Below are 17,581 nucleotides of genomic sequence, written 5' to 3'. Positions count from 1 at the left end.
AAATGGGGCTGCAGGGAGGAAAAATAAAATTATCCTTGAAATCACTCGCACCTTACTTTATCAAATGTATGTGTATTTTGGAGTGATGCTGTACTTATTGTTTACTATCTTAGCAACAGGATGCCATCCTCTGTTCTTAGTGGTAAATTCCCTACTCCGCTCTCTTTCCCAATTCACCTCAATTCTCTGTACCTCCTCATATTTTCGGGTCCTTTGTTCATTAACTAACTCCTGGAGTGGATAATTTCAATCCTCGTGCTATAAAATTTGTCTTTATAGGCTACTCATGCACCGAGGGATATCATTGTTATAGTCCTTCTCTGCATCGCTTCTTTGTTTTTGTTGATGTTACCTTCTTTGAGTCTACACTATACTACATTCAATCTTTGAGTGCTTCTGATCTCAATGAGTCTTTTCCTCTTACCTAATCTTCTTGATTCTAGTTTACTTATCCTTACCTAATCATCCACCTGTGTCTCCATGTAGTTTGAGTCCTTCTCATTGCCTTGGTCATCCTAATTTGTAGGCGTATTCGCAACGGCGGCTCCAAGGAAGAGATTCCCCTCTAGCTTCTACAACCACGCCTTTGGTTACCTCGTCTGGTGATCATATTTCTCACTATGTTGATCCTTCCATTGTTATTCGGAAAGGTAAACGCACATATACTCAACATCCCATCTCCACTTTGTTGCTATGACTTCTTATTGCCCTCTTATTATTTTTTTATCGCTACTCTATCATCTGCTGCCCTTCCTAAATCTGTTTTTGAAGCCTTAGTCTACTCTGGGTTGAGGAGTGCAATGGTAGAAGAGATGAATGATACTTGGGAATTGGTATCTCTTCCCCTTGACAAACCTGTGATTGGTTGTCGCTGGGTGTATACATTTAAAGTCAACCCTAATGGTGCTGTGGTTCATTTGAAGGTACGTCTTATTGCTAGGGGGTATCATTAGGTGTATGGTTCCAATTATTCCGACACTTTTTCCCTGATTGCCGAACTCACATAAGTGCATTTGTTCATCTCCTTGGCCATCATGTGTCATTGGACTCTGCATAAGTTAGATGTGAAGAATAATGTCATCTTGCATGGTGCTCTTGAGGAAGAAGTCTATATGGAGCAACCACTTGGGTTTGTTGCTCGGGGGGGAATTAGGCTTAGTGTGTTGGCTTAAGAAGGCAATATATGGTTTGAAACAGTCCAGAGCATGGTTTGGTCGATCCAATGCTGTATTACTTGAGTTTGGCCTTTGACAGTGTGAAATGGATCACTCTGTGTTTTATTGCCATACTTCATTGAATAGGATCCTTCTTATTGTGTATGTGATTGATATTATAATTGTGGGGGTGATGATGATCAAGGTATTTAGAGCCTAAAACATTTTCTATAGACCAAGTTTCAAACTAAAGATTTGGGACCATTGAAATACTTATTGACTGTAGAAGTATCTAGATCTCACATAGAAACTATTTTGTTATAGAGGAAGTATGCTCTTGATCTTTTGGATAAGACAGGCTTGTTGGGATCTAAATTGGTTGACACACCTATGGATCCTAACAAGAAGTTAGTGTTAGACATAGGTGATTTGTAGCCTAATCCTGGACGATATTGAAGACTTGTTGGAAAGTTAAATTATCTGAGTCACTTGGCTGGACATGTCTTTCGCAACAAGTGTTGTGAGTCAATTTTCGGATTCTAATGGAACAAGTCATTGGGATGCTGTAATTCGCATCATGAGGTATCTCAAAGGTGAACCTAGGAGAGGTCTATTATATTGAGATCAGGGTCACACTTATATTTAGGGTTATACTGATGTAGATTGGGCCAGATCACCTTGAGATAGAAGATCCACAATCGGGTACTATATCTTTCTTGATGATAATTTGGGTTCTTGGAAGATTAAGAAACAAATTGTAGTGGCTAGGTCAGGTGTTGAGTAAGAATGTAGGCCCTTGGTTCACACGACATGTATGCTTGTTTGGTTGAAAAACATGTTGGAAGAATTGGGCTTTCCATATTCTCAGCCTATGAAGTTGATATGTGATAATCAAGTTGCCTTTTATATTGCCTCCAACCCAGTCTTCCATGAGCGAATAAAACACATTGAAGTTGATTGCTGCTTTGTTCTGGAGAAACTTGTGCAGAAGCTCACTACCGCTACTTATATGAAGTCTGATATGTAGCTCATTGATTTGTTTAGCAAAGCTTTGGGGGGTGCTTGCGTTAAATTTATTTGTCACAAGCTAGGCGCATATGATTAGTGTGTTAGTGTTATGTTAATAAGTGAAAGTTAGTAAGGCTATTATGGTAATTAGAATGTATTTGATATGTATTATAAATAGAGGGAGAGACATATTGTTGTGTTAGGTCATTCATTTAATAAAAAATCTCAGCAATTATTATATTTTGTTTTGTAAAAAATCTCAATATATGACTTCTTTCAATGAAAATATTAATAAATTTATCGCATTTTCTAAATTGTGACTTATTAAAAATATTTATAATTGTTATTTTTTGTTTAGCTAATGATCGATTAATGAGTTTTTAACTTTAAATAAATTGAATCTTTGTTATTTGGGGGTACTGCATTGTCTATAATTTTGTTTTTAATTTTCTTTAGAAGTTTAATGATCTATAATTTTTAATTTTTTTCCAGTATTTTTATAATTATTTATCTAAATGATGATAGACACTTTAGAAGTTGTTGTTGTTGTTGTATGTTCGACACTTCATAATAATTTTAGAAGATGTCAAAGGTATTTGTCTTTTATTTTTATGTGTTATTTATATTATCATTATATGTTTTCATTTTTAATTAAATTGGTCTTTTTAGGTTCAAATATAAGCTTATTTAAAATTCAAATTTTAAATATAAATTTTATAATTTTTATTGAATTTAATTTTAGAAATGCTTTATTTTTAAAAATGATAATATTTCTTTTTTCTACTAATGACTTGCATTATTAGTACTTTTAAATATGATATGATATTATACTCCAGTCTAAAAATGATTTGCACTATTTGTTCTTCTTATGGTCTGGAGTTGAAGGTTTTCAGGATCACTTAGTTAGGTGGGAGGAGGTCTGCTGGTATAAAGTTAAGGGAGGGCTGGGTCTTGGAAATTTGATGTCTAAAAACATCGCTCTCGTAGCTAAATGGTTATGGTGTTTTCCCATAGAAGATCATTTCCTTTGGCATAAAGTGTTTAAAAGTAAGCATGGGTTGGGTATGAATGGGTGAGAAACCACTGTTAGTTTGAGATGTTCTTCTGAGAGTCCATGGAGATCTATTTATCAGATTTATCCTTTATTCACTCCTCACATTAATTTTGTGGTGGGGAGGGGTTCTCAAATTCATTTTTGGAAAGATCCGTGGTTATGGAATGATGATTTATCCACATGTTAACCTCTTCGCTTTCGATTGAGTTCAGGGCAAGATAGTATGATTTCTTTATTTGTTGTTGGTTCGGTTAGTCTTTTGTTTTTTTTTGTAACTTTCATTTTAGAAGATCTCTAAATGATAAGTTGATGGAACTCTCCTTCTTGTTATCGTTATTGAACAATTGTCATCTTTCTTCAGTTAGGGATACTCAGTCTTGGGCTTTGGATCATTCGGGGGTTTATTCTTGTAAATCTTTCTTGAGTTTTTGACCCATTCAAACTCTTTTTTTTTTTTCTTTCTATTCTCTTGTATTTGGAAGGCCTAAGATCTCCCAAATATTAAGGCCTTCATTTGGCTGACTGTGCTTAATAGAATCAATACTAATAATCTGTTGCAAATCAGGAGACCTTTGAAGGCCTTATCTCCAGATGTTTATGTGCTTTGTTACTTATTTTCTGAGTCGGCATCTCATTTGTTCTAACCTTGTGATTTCTCTTGGAGCATCTAGGATTAATTATTAGGCATGTTGGGAGAAGCTTGGGTTTGTCCAGCTGGAAGGAATGTTGGCTATTTCTTTTTGAGGGTTTTGGAAGAAGGAAGGAATGGGCTGCTCTTTGGAAATGTGGAATTTTTGTAGTGCTGTGGGTTTTATGGTTGGAGCGCAATGCACAGATTTTTTCAGGGAAAAGATTGAATAGGCAGCTGGTCTGTGAAAAAAATCATTACCTTGCCTCTTTATGGTGATGCTTTAAGGGAGCAAGTTTTTTGGAAATTCTGCGAGATTGGAGGAATTTTTGCTTTGATACTCCAAAGGGTTTTTTTTTTTCCAGGATTTTCCCAGAATTTTGATGGGAGATGTCTTATTCTCCTCTTTCTAAATTATTCTCTTTCTAATGAAACCTCTTCTTTTCTATTAAAAAGAAAATGATTTGTACACACTCTAGCTTTTTTTTTTTTTGGCTAAGCAGTTTTATTTTTTAATAATTTTATATAATTTGGTTAAGTTTACTTTCCCTGAAGAATATTTTCTCACTTTTAAAATAAAAGGATATTTTTCCCAAGAAATGGTTTATCTTATTTGTACTTTTATTATTATGGTATAGATATAGATTTATAGATACGTATATAAATTGTTGTTCTTTTAGAAATATTTGGTCTTACTTTCAAAGATAAGGATATTTTGTGTAAAAAATGATTTATGCTATTTGCACTTCTATATATAGTATAAATTTGGTTCTTTTAGGTATTTAATCTTACTTTTAAAGGATTAGGATACCTTTATCCATAAATTGATTTGTATTATTTATACTTCTATATATAGTATAGAAATTTACTTCTGCAGGAATTTTCAGTCTTACTTCAAAAGGATAAAGATATTTTTGTCAACAAAATTATTTACACTATTTGTGTATGTGTGTGTGATATTTATTTTATAGAGTTAGTAGTTTATAAAAAAACATCCTGGCCTTCTTATGATATCGTTTTTTTTTTTTTTTTTAAATAAACTTTTAAGTGACAGAAAAATATATTAGCTCCAAATATGGGGATGCAAAAGATTAAAAAAGTTCAAAAAGAACTTATCAAACTGACAACTGGTGTCCTTAGACCTAAATTTTGATGTCTACCAAGTTGGCTTGAATCAAAGCCTCTATTGAAGGATCTTTAATCATATGATAAGGAATTTCTGGCCGTCCATATGTGATAGACTGCAGCCTCCCAGAAGAGCTTGCATGTAGTATCTAAAGGATTTTTCCCAAAGCTGGAGGCCAATTTATGTCATCATCCAAGCAACTAAAGGATACTGAGATATGAAGAGCAGTAGCAATCTGAGAGTATACTTGATTAGTAACAAAGTATTTAAATAGAGGCCGGTCTGTCTTCAGTGTTAAGAGTTACACAATTTGCAGCAAGCATTAGAGACTTTCCTCCATGCAGCTATTTTTTCAAGAGTAGGCAGCCTATTTAGGATTGCTAACCCAGCGACGGAGGAGTGTCTAATAGTGCAGCCTTCAGACCAAATTGAGGAAGCCCAACAAGCTGCAGGTTTGATTTCCCGGATATAGTTCCAGGCAGATTTGAATGAAAAACATCCTGTGGATGTTGTCTCCAATATAGCGGAATCTTCAACAGCTAAGTTTGGGGAGAAGCCTAGATTGGCTTCAAAAGTAAGGCCTTTGGAGATCCCCATCTGGGCCAAACCCAAATGTGGTCTTGGATCATATCAGCTACTTTTGCATTCAGAGGAAGACCCAGCTCAACTAGGAATGATCACCAAAATGTTTGATCACTGGACTTTAGGGATGTCAACTATCATAGAATATGGAGGTAGATTTACCATCATCAATCAATTTCTTGAAGCAAGTATAGACTTTAGCCCCTAATTTTTGGATGCTTTTCCAGGTATGATGCTGCTTAAACAGGGATTAAGTGCCCATATGCTTCTATTTTTTAACTTGGTGGTGTGTATCCACACAACCCAAATGAAATGCTTGGAAGAACGAATGTGCCAGAGGATTTTGGCAGCCATGTTCTCATTACATTCATCTATAAACTTCAAACCTAAACCCATTTTGTTTAGAGGCTTACAGACATCCTGCCAATTTACCGTACGATTGGTAGTATTCCATGCGTTACCTTCCGAAAGAAATGCGTTGAACTTCCTTTTGAGGCTTTTGATGAGAGAATTGGAGAGAAAGAGAGTAGAGCTCCAATTGCATGCATGTACTTGATCAATTGCAGTCTCAGAGCATGAAAGATATATGAGTGTCCAAGAATCAAAACGAGCCAATATCTTATCTATAAGTAGTTCACAATCATATTTTGCTACTCTTTCAAAAACAAGAGGAAGGCCAAAATATTTCACTGGTAATTTTTGTACTGAGGTGCCAAGTAATTGTTGAATATCCTGCGCAGTGCCTTCAGGAATTGATTTTGCAGGGTTGGATTTCAAGCCTGATAACAGGTGGAAGAGGTGTAAAGTACGTTTTATGCTTGCTGCAAATTTCATATTTCTATGAGCAAAGATTATTAAGTCATCAGCAAAACAGAAGTTTGCAAGCTTCCCATTGACAGCAGCATGGCGAAGGAGTCTACTGAGAACCTCCATTACCATAACAAACAGGTGGAGCTTAGATCCCCTTGCCTGACCCCTGCTTGCCCTTTAAAGCAGCCTCATGAAGCCATTGAAAACTATAGACAATGAAGGGGAACTAATACACTTTTTTAGCCACGCAACATAATTAGGAGAAGTGTCAATGCTTTTAAAGATTTGCAAAATAAAGTCCCGAGTCCCCACTGAGTCAAGTAACTTCTTAAGATACCATGTTGGGAAGACTAATCTACAACAACAAGAAGTCTTAAGTCCCACTAGGTGGGGTTGGCTACATGAATCCTTTTATTCCAATTCACCTTATCGTGGGTAGTTTCTTCTGCCAGCTTAAGGGATATTAATTCCTTTCTCACTATCTCATTCCAGGTGATTTTAGGTCTATCCCTGCTCCTTTTAATTCTAGAAACAATAACTCACTCACTCCTCTTCACAGGTGCGCTGCATTTCTAATGGCTGAACCATCTAAGCCGCCCCTCCCTTAACTTTTTTTCGACCGATGCTGAACCTAGTTTATTGCAAATATGCTTGTTCCTTTATTTATCTTTTAATGTTATACCACTCATCCTCCTTAACATTTGCATTTCGGCAACTTCTACTTTTTATACATGATATTTCTTAGTTGTCCAACATTTTCATCCATAGAGTTTTGGCTGTCTTATAGAACTTTCTTTTTAATTTTAAGGGTATTCTATGATGACACAACATGCTTGAAGCACTCCTCCATTTTACCTAGCTTGCTTTAACTTTATGTATTATAACCTCTCTTCAATTTCACACCCTTCCGGCTTGCATAGATCCAAGATAATGGAATATACTAGTGCTAACAATTTCTTGATTATCAATTTTTATCTTATCTCCATACTCCTCCTTACATTACTAAAATTACATTTTATATAATTTGTCTTATTTCTACTTATCCTAAAACCTTTAGACTATAAATCGGATCTCCAAAGTTCTAACTTAGATTCCACTCCACTCCTACTTTCATCAATCAAGACATATTATCTGCAAACAACATACACCAAGGAATCTCAATTTGGATATTTTTAGTGAATTACCAATCACTAAAACAAAAAAATAAGGGCTCAAAGTAGAACCTTGATGTACGCTAATTGTAATTGGAAATTCTCTATACTCTCCTCATGCAATGCTCACGCTAGTCATCACTTTATCATACATATCCTTAATGACCTTAGTATATCTACTGCAGACTCCATTCTTTTCTAAAACCCACCAAAGGACTTCTCCTCTTCTTTTCCCTAAACCTTTCCATTAATCTATAGAATCTTAATAGTTTTCATGTGTGGGAAGCTATTTATTGGTTTCTCGGGGCAAAAAGGTGTGAGTAGGAAATTAATAATTGCAAAAAAACTAGTGGAGCATTGATCTTCTTCCTCTCTTTAACAAAAAAAAAAAAAAAGGGCAGCCTGGTCACGAAGCTCTTGCATATGTGGGGTCTGAGGAACGGCAGACACGATTGGTCTATAGTACGCAGCCTTACCTTGCATCTTTCCCAAGAGGCAATTTCCATGCCTCAAACCCGTGGCCTCCAGGTCACATTTCGACAACTTCACTATTGCACCTAGGCTCCCTTTCAGCTCCTTCCTCTCTCTCTATTACAATATTTCTTTTATATCATCTCAATTTAGTCTACTTTATCTCCTTCCTATCCTTGTGAACTTGACCTGTGGAGGAAAGAATGCTCCTACTCTTTATTCTGATCTTCTTTATCTCTCTCTCTCTCTCTAAACCTAGAGGCTTGAATGGTCTTTGCACCCTCCACTGTTGGCCCTATGGAAATTTCATCGATTATGGTACCACCAAAAGCTTCTTCTAGATTTATGTTCTGTACAACCATTCAAAGAAATAAACATGTGGTCAAGGATTTGTGATTTGTGTAAAGCACTAAAATATGAAAAATGATGGAGATTGTCCGATAGACCATTAACACTATAAACCCAAGGTTGAATTTTCCTTGGAAAGAGGGGATGATGATACTGAACGGATCCCGTTAAAGATTGTATTCCTTGGGAGTTTATCCGATGCAGGACCTGGGGATAGATGACAAGGCAATGGAGGAATGTTTTAGCATATAAACAATCTTTGAAGATGTGGTAGATATTATGCTTTTTTAAATTTTGCAATGATGGAATTAATTTAAAAACTAATATATTTGCCTTCTTCACATATGCATATTTTGTATTTATTAAAATAACTATTTCATGTGCCTTAGCTTAAAATATATTTGTATGTTTGCATTAATTTGCAAGTTGTGGACTAGACCTTTATATCCATAGTTTCTTTTTTCTCTTCAAGTAGATAAGAATTATGGTGTCATTAAAATTACTTGGTTATGTTTGCTTTCAAGGATTATGCAATTCATTTGGAGATAAAAATCCGAGGAGTTGTTTATTCACAACCTCATTAATTAATTGTGTTATTACTCCAGCTTTTCTAGTGCTTTGTTTTATCTTTTCTAGTTGATATTTTGTAGGACAATTTGTTCTCTCCTGAATTTCTTTGCTTCTTCGATAAAGTGTTTGTTAAAACAATTAAGTAACCTTTAATGTTACCTTGGCCAATGTATTCAATGTCATTTTATGATATAGGGAACCGCAGGAGTAGCAATTGCTGGTCTTTTAGGAGCTGTAAGGGCACAGGGAAGGCCAATGATTGACTTTCCAAAGCAAAAGATTGTTGTTGCTGGTGCTGGAAGGTTTAATGCTTGTCCTGACTTCTGAACAAAGCCTTGTTACTCTTCCTTATTTAACTTGAGAGTGATGTGTGTCCAACATTCTCAAAATAATTGTTTTTACTTTTACCAAAATAGATTTTGACTGGGGTTTTATGTAGCCATCTCGAATTCATCATATGCATGCTTTATTCATGAGTTACTATTCTCTACTTTTTAATTGATTTAGTCTTTGGATATTCAGAATGTACTTGTCAAAGAACTTCCTCATATCAGTTCTGCAGTTTGCAGATGACATCATTCTTTTTTCTTTTGGAAGATATGGTTAGTTTCTCCAATATATTAATCATTTTGTGGATTTTTTAAAAAAAATTGTCAGGTGTAAGGATTAACTGCTCTAAGAGTTGCATTGAGGGTATTGGGATTAACTTGAGTCCTTTTGCTAGCTTAGCAGGTTATGATATTCTGAGTTGGCCCATTATTTATTTAGGTGTCTCCATATGTGGAAACCCTACTGCTGATTCTTTTTAGGACTTGGAGTTAGCTGGAGGTTGGATGGTGGGGGTCCTGTTATGGTGCTTTCTTTTAGAAATTCTCTTTGGCACAGTTTTCCTAATGTTCTGAAATCAGGAACTAGCAGGTAACACACTCACACTCACACAGAATAGGTAGCTTTGCTCACTATTCGATGGAATCCACCCAAGAGATACAGAAGCAAGGAAAACCACTCTAAAGATACAGATAATTAACACTTTAGAGAGAGAGAATTTAAAAGATAAAGTTCACCAATCATAAAGGATGTATAGAATTTATTAGATAAAGTTCACCATTCATAAAAGAGATATAGAACAGAAGAGAAACAAGGCAAAGACCATTGTTTCAAATTTTCATTCATAAATGCTCTATTTCTTGCTGCATGACTGGAAATGAAAATATAGACTTGGAACAGCCCTCCAAGAATAGAAAAATGCTAATTCACGTTTTCTAGGTAGAAATAAACGACTTAAAGTGCTCTCTTACGACGTTTCATTAAGCAGGTAATACCAACAGACTCGTAGAAAGCTTAAACTGGCAGACTGCACTTTTAAATTCAAACGACTGTAACTTCTAATGGATAACTCCAATTAATGCATAATTTAATCTATTTGAAAGATCACATTCTCAACTTGAAATCCATAGGTAGTGTGCCTATTTTTCCGGCTCTAGACACGATATGGGGCTCGAAATTGGTCCAAAATGTGGTCCAGAACTTCAAGAACAGAATTTGTTTGCATCATTAAATCACATTCTAGCAGGCCAAATCCACTAGAACTCTTTGAGAATATTCCTATGTCATCTTAGCTATGCTGTTGGTAAGGAGGAGAGAATCTGTTTTTGGGAGGATCATTGATTGAGGAGGCTCCTTTGGCTCTTACATACCCCTGCATTGATGTATTTTCACTTTGGTACTCCTATTTCTGCTTTCCTTGTCTTGCAGGAGAGTGGGTATTCTTGGGATTTTCATTTTTATAAGGACCATTAATGAGAAAGAGACCAATGAGCTTGCCCCTTTGATTAGCATGCTTCATTCTTTTTTATTCCAGTTGGTGAGTGACCGAAGAGTTTGTGGCTTAGACTCTTGTGGGGGATTTTCTTCCAAGTCTTTCTTTTCTCATTTGATTTGATCCCAAAGCCATTCCTTTTACCCTTCAGTCATTCATTTGGAAAGATAAAATTCCTTCAAAGGTTATGGCCTTTATGTGGACTGGGATCCTAGTAAAAGTAATACTGGCGACACGCTTCAGAAACAAAAGGCTAATAAGTCTTTATCACCTTATATGTTTATCCTTTGATTTAAGGGTGGGGAGAGTTGTTTGCATTTGTTCTTGCATTGTCACTTCTCTAGGAGAACCCTTTGGAGTAAGTTTATTTTGTGTTTTTTGGATGGGGAGAAATGCCAGAAATTTTAAGATTGTGGCTACTTATCTTAATTTGTGTTGGAGTATAGTGATGTTTCTTGTGTTGCCATGGGTATTGATGAATTTTTTTGTTAAAGCTTGATATACATTGTTGGCCCACAACCTAACAGCTTAAGCTTTTAGGTCAAGTGGTAATCTAGCATGGTATCAGAGTTGGTTACCAAGAGGTCCTGGGTTCAAGTCTTATTGCGTGCCTTTATTGTATGGTGTTTGAAAAATTATTCTATTCCTTGTAATGGGTGTTATCTACTGTGTCTTTATCTCTTCACGTGCTGTAAAGCTTGATATACAATGTTGGGCCACAACCTAATAGCTTAAGCTTTTAGGTAAAGTAGTAACCTAACATGGTATTAGAGTTGGTTACCAGGAGGTCCTAGGTACTAGTATTTTTTCTTGCATTTATCGTGTGGTGTTTAAAAATTTATTATATTCCCTCTAATTGGTGTTATCTATCATGTGTTTATCTCTCCACGTGCTGTTGGGCTGCACATGCGGGGGAGTGTTAAAGTTTGATATACATTGTTGGCCTACAATCTAACAGCTTAAGCTTTTAGGTAAAGTGATAATCTAACAGTTTCTTCTGGGGCATTTATGTATTGCAGATTTACAGTGAGATTGGGCTGCTTTGCTCTAGTAGAGCTGTTCTGTAATTATTTGTCCTGTGGGTTTTTTTTTTTTTTGTTCATTTTCTTGTGTTTTGGGAGGATATCATATCTCCCTCAATTTTTATTTTTTTTTCATTTATTGCTGTACTTTTTTTTTTTCTCTAATAAATTTTTCTATTTGTCAAAAAAAAAAAAAAAAAATCTCAGAGAAATATTATGGTATATAAACATGTCTCTTTTAATTTGGTCTTGGAAATGAGGATAGGATGGCCTTTGTTTATGTGAATATGTGGTTCAGGATAAATCTGAATGTTGCTATAGGATTCTTATAGTCGATGTCACTTTGGTTGTGATGGCTTGCTGCTCTTGTAGGCCAAGGTCTGAAGAGTCCTGCTGTCATAGTTTAACTGAGTTGACTTTTTCTGCTTTAGAAGTTATCCATTATGTTCCATGGAACTTCTATACTGGAGCCATGTCTATGCCAGACACGTTTTAGATAGTTGGACTCTCCTCGGGCATGTTTCTCTATCGTGTTCATAATTTTAAAATAGATACTTTATTAACACTTGAGTATTTGACACATTTTAGACACTATAAGGATATATTCTGATAAGATTTTCATTTATTTGTTCATGAAAAAGAACCATGATAATGGCTTATTAAAACTATAGAGAGAGGATGCATACTCAAACACACAAATATTTATTTATTGCTTTGTCCCTCCATTCTTTTTTCTAATTTTTTTTGAGATTGCAAGTTGAGTTGTGTCACATCTCATGTGCAACTCAGTTATCATAAAGCACCAACACTGAAGGTACTTGGAGCATGTGTAGTGATTTTTACTTGTCTTCACACAAACAATGATTAAATGTTTAATGGCTACAATAGCATTCTTGGATTTGGTTGTCTTTCTAGACAAACCAAACATTGTGAAACTCATTCTTTCGCAAATGGTTCATCAAAATTTTGGGTTTTGGGATTCTTATCTGTAGTAGTTATCATCTTTATTTCCAGTCACGATGAATGCTTCTGTCATCTTTTTTTCCCAACCTTGTGACTAACATGGATGTTTCTTCTTCATCTCCTTATCTAAATCCCTTCCAAAAAATCCTTCTTTTTGCTTGTCCTAGTCGCTTTCCTGTTTACTCACGGTTTATTTTAAACTCAGACCCAGGCAAAGGGTTCTTCGCTTCTTCATCCCCAAATCCAATTCCTTATTCTTTGTGTCTTTTTGTCACCTCTCTATCTAACCCATAACATAGTTCCTTCTGTTTCTAGCTTTTGAAACCCTAGTCCTTTAACTTATAGGTGTGTCATTTCTAGATTTCTAGTCATTGGCATCAAAACTTTTTCTCTCATTGAGGATGCAACTTCTTTCAAGATATTTGAGAAAAGCACCAAATGTGACTTGACTTTCTTTGGAGGAAAGAAATTGGGTTGTCAAAGAACTTAGAACCTTTCTCTTCTCAAAGACCGACAATCCTTGGGTCAGAACCTTCAGAGTGCCCAACGACTTCTAAATATTTAGAATGAGGGCCAACTATTTTGAGAGGTTCTTATCTTTGGACAAGATTTTGAAAGTGTTCTCATTCAATCTATTTGCATCCTGGAGGGAAAGGAGGCAGGAGGTTGATTGAATTTCTTTTGAAAAATTGTGGGTGTTTCAACTAGGGTGAATTTGAAGTTATCTAAGGCAGTTGAAGATAGGAAGGACAAGTTGTTTTTCTAGTGTACTGATTGCATGTCCTTGGATGTTAGGCAATGCGCAAAACTAGCCATGGTGCTAGGTGAAGCTTAGGCTTGCCAGAGAAGGGGGAGCTCCAATGCAGATGAACGAAGGTTGAAAAATTTTGAATTTCAGAATTATCAGAAAGGATTTTCAAGGAAATTTCAAAATAATCAGTAGGATTGTTAGGAAAATCTAAGTGTATTCATGGTGAGAGATTTAAGGGGGGTAGTTATGGGAACCATGGAAGAAGAGGGAATCGGAAGATTTGGTTGCGAAGGTTTATACAAGAATGGTAGCGAGGTGGTAATTATAGATCCACTCCAGAGAGGGCCTTTTATAGCCAAGATCTAAAAAATAGGCTAAATAGAAAAGGCCCAAGGGAAGCCCAAATGGAAAATAATCTATCAACATAGATGGAGATAGAGTTTCATGGGATTTAGGCTTGGGACGTTTTGAACAACCAAGAGCCTTATTCTTCAAAGAATGGATTTTTATGGGCTCTTAGAAATACAGCCAAGAGAAGTCTTCCAGTGTGCAAATAGTGGAGATTGGAACTACTAATGGAGAAGGAAAGTGGAAGATGGCGACTGAGGTGAGTGAGGACCCTAGCAATGGGATCTCAGCCTAAACTTTTTGAGAAGGTTGGAGCATGTCTATGGTCTGGTGTAGAGGAAATTGGAGGAAGAAGGAGTGAGTGTAGGGAGAAAGGTTAAGGAGGTAATGCTTCTGGACATTCATGATGAGAGTCTATTGGTGTTTGAAGATGAAGAAGAGAACTTGTTTCTTCTTATGATTCTGAGGAGGAAGTATTTAATGAGAACCTTGGAAGGGTGGGTGAAGGAGAAATTAACGAGGAAGCAGAGGAGGGGATGTACATGGAAGGAGCTGATGGTGACATTTAAGAGTCTTCGCTATTTGAAAAGTGTCAGATGACCTTGTGAGTTAAGAGTTCAAATGACATTTCCAATCTCATGGGTAAAAGCATTTCTATATTACATAATATTTTTCCCGGTAGATGAGATTTGTTTAAGCCCTCTAGATTTGGTTGGTGGCCTTGAAAGGCATCTTTTAGGAGTAGAAAAGGGACACAATGATACACCTGAAGGTAGTTTTTCCATTATTGGCTGTATTCACACTAACTTTGAACTATCTTTATCTCATGAGGAACCATTGGTTTTGGGGATGCCTTTTTGGGGGTAAGAGAGAAAAACGAGGATGCTTGGGATTTTTTGAATGATTTAGGTCTTAGGATGGTGAGGTCTAGTAGGGAGGAGACTAGTACTTGTATGGATGGTGATGTGGAGAAGAGAAAAAGTGAAAAATTGGTTAAGGAATTGGGTAGATTAGTATCCTCAATTAACTATGATAAAAGGCAAAGGCTATCAGGGGTCTTAGCTGGTGTAGAATGAAGGTCCTTTTGTGGAATGTTAAGGGTTTAGGGGGTTTGGGTAAGAGGAGGACTATTAGGGATTTGATTAACAAAATTGGTCTTGACATCTTTTATGTAGGAAACCAAATTAGAGGACATCAGCACCCAGATTTTCAGGTGAATCTGGGATTTGAGGTTTAGGGAGTGGGTGGTTTAGGCGTTCTATTTATGAGATATGCAGCTGTAAGAACGGCTTCACCCCAAAGATATTTAGGTACCTAATTGGTAAAAAGTGATGCCCGAGCTACTTCCAATATTTGTTTTTTCTTTCAGTCAAACCATTTTGTTGCCGAGTGTCGACACAAGTGCTTTGATGATCAATTCCTTTTTCAAGAAAAAATTGGCCCAAAATGTTTTTGAAATATTCTCGACCATTATCGCTCTACAATATTTGAATATTTTTTTGAATTTGTGTTTGTACCATGGTGTAAAAATTTTTGAAAAAAATTTCCACTTCTGATTTTTCCTTTATCAAATAAACCCAACTTAATCTCGTGTGATCATCAATAAAGGTCACAAACCATTTTTTGCCATAATACTAGATGTTCTACATGGGCCCTAGATATCAATTATGAAGTAAATGGTGTAGTTGGTTTGTAGGGTTGGGTGGAAAAGGATGCAAAATGTTGTTTAGCAAACTGACAAACTTCACATTGAAAAGAAGATGGACTTTTATTCCGAAATAAATTGGGAAACAAGTATTTTAAATATTGAAAAGTAGGATGGCCTAACCTATAATGCCATAACATGATATCATTATCTTTGAAAACAGGAAACGTAATTTAAGCAAGTACTTTGACATTGTTTACTTGAGTTAGGTCCATTGTCAAAATAATAGAGTCCGTCTTTTTCCTTAACACTGCCAATCATCCTCCCCATGGTCAATTCCTGAAACTCACTATAAGAAGAGTAGAAATTAGCTTGACATTGATGATCAGAGGTAATTTTACTGATGGACAACAAATTGCAAGACGAATTTGGAACGTGGAGCACATCATGGAGAGTTAATAACGAAGTGAGTTTGATAGTTCCTATCCTGGCAATTACCGAGAGAAAACCATGTGCTATTTTGACCTTTTTATTGCCTGCACACGGACTATAGGATGAGAACAATTTGGAGCAACCAGTCATATGATCAGTTGCGCCAGAATCAATTATCCAAGAGTGAACAGAATAAGGAATAACACCTAAAAACACAGTAGCAAGAGAGTTTAGTTCTGTACCAAAGAACAATACGGAGTTAAGGACAGGTTTGGAGATTGAAACAATTTGTACAGGTGCTCTAATTGCTCCTTGGTAGAAGGGACTGCATCCGAATTGGTTGAAGGTTCCTGAGTCTCTTCAGCAGTGGCTTGGTAGGCGTGACTGTCACATTTGGATTTTGGCTTCCAATTTGCTGGTTTACCATGAAGCTCCAACACATCTCCTTCGTATGCCACGGTTTTTTGCAGAGCTCGCACCATGGTTTCTTACGCCCATTGAGTTTTGTAACTGTGAGATAAAGGGCTGAATTCTGGGAATAGTAATCAGCAGATACAGACTTGGGAGGAATAGTGGGATTGGGAGGAATGGTTTCGGAAGTACCAGAAGAGCCAGTAGGATTTCTTTGGGTGCCGGTCATCGCCAACTTATACGACATCATCAGAAGAAAGAACAAAATAGAAAAAGAGCACGAGGCTCTGATACCATGAAGGATTTTTTAGATGAAGAATAACCATTCTTATTGAATTTCAAGAGACACTATTGCAAAATAAATAGTAGAGGAAGACCACCAAAATAGGAAGGCCACAAAATCAGCAAATCAAATCAGCAGATCTCTAGGTTAGAAAACAGGAAACTGAAACTACTAGAATCTGAAATAGTAATTTCAGATTTTATTCAAAAAATGGAATTTCCTAATTTATTCCCTAGAAATCTGACATTATGGAACTCCGTTGTTTCTTTTTTCCTTTTGTTTTTGCGAAGGAGGATGACTTGTCCTATATTTTTCTGTAATTTTTCTCTCCTTCTTGCATTAATGAAGTTTTTGTATAAAATCTCTAGCAATCGCTTTTCCAGAACTTTTTTTCTGTACAGTTTTGGGTTAGGATACATTTTTCTGGTGGCTCTTTCCTATGAGTTCCTGTTCTGAACTTCTGCAGACATATATTTGCAACTGGGAGGATTTTCAGCTATTTTGATTTCTTCAGTAATTTCACTAACATATATCTTGAACGGATGTGGATTGTGTGAACTGACAATAATAAAGTACTTGGACTTGTAGTGCTGCACATTCTAATTTATTTGCTTAATTTTTGTGATGATACAGTGCGGGAATTGGGGTTCTCAATGCTGCAAGGAAAACGATGTCAAGGATGATTGGAAATAATGAACCTGCTTATGACAGTGCGCGTAGCCAATTCTGGTTAGTTGATGCCAAGGTGAGTAGACACGTTCAGCCATTTTTCTGAAGCTGTGAAGTTTATCTGGCAAGGTATCTAGCCCCTGGATTTTTACTGTGATTTGATACTAGGTTTGACAGTGGCAGCCTGGACAGGCCAGTTCGACAGAACTATTGTATTATTTTGTGCGATTATAGAAGGCAAAGATCCTTTTATCTGTCTCTTAACTTTATTAAAATATTTTTTTTATTCGGAAAAGAAGAGATTTTTTTTTTTGAAGAGAAGAGAAAGTGCTAAAA

At 36.1% G+C, this 17,581-nt stretch overlaps 1 protein-coding gene across 1 annotated transcript in view; it reads left to right on the top strand.

Annotated features, from left to right (window-relative positions):
- LOC131165368 (NAD-dependent malic enzyme 62 kDa isoform, mitochondrial) overlaps positions 1 to 17,581 on the top strand; it is a 126,331-nt gene that overhangs the window by 38,494 nt on the left and 70,256 nt on the right. Inside the window, exons 9-10 of the mRNA XM_058123095.1 lie at positions 9,098 to 9,204; positions 17,210 to 17,321. Of these exons, the coding sequence (XP_057979078.1) occupies positions 9,098 to 9,204; positions 17,210 to 17,321 (219 nt within the window). The remainder of the gene's footprint in view (positions 1 to 9,097; positions 9,205 to 17,209; positions 17,322 to 17,581) is intronic.

This window comes from Malania oleifera, chromosome 10 (assembly GCF_029873635.1).
Source record: "Malania oleifera isolate guangnan ecotype guangnan chromosome 10, ASM2987363v1, whole genome shotgun sequence".
Lineage (NCBI taxonomy): Eukaryota > Viridiplantae > Streptophyta > Magnoliopsida > Santalales > Ximeniaceae > Malania > Malania oleifera.
The sequence above is the reverse complement of the archived record's forward strand: the minus strand, read 5'-3'. Positions and strand labels throughout refer to the sequence as shown.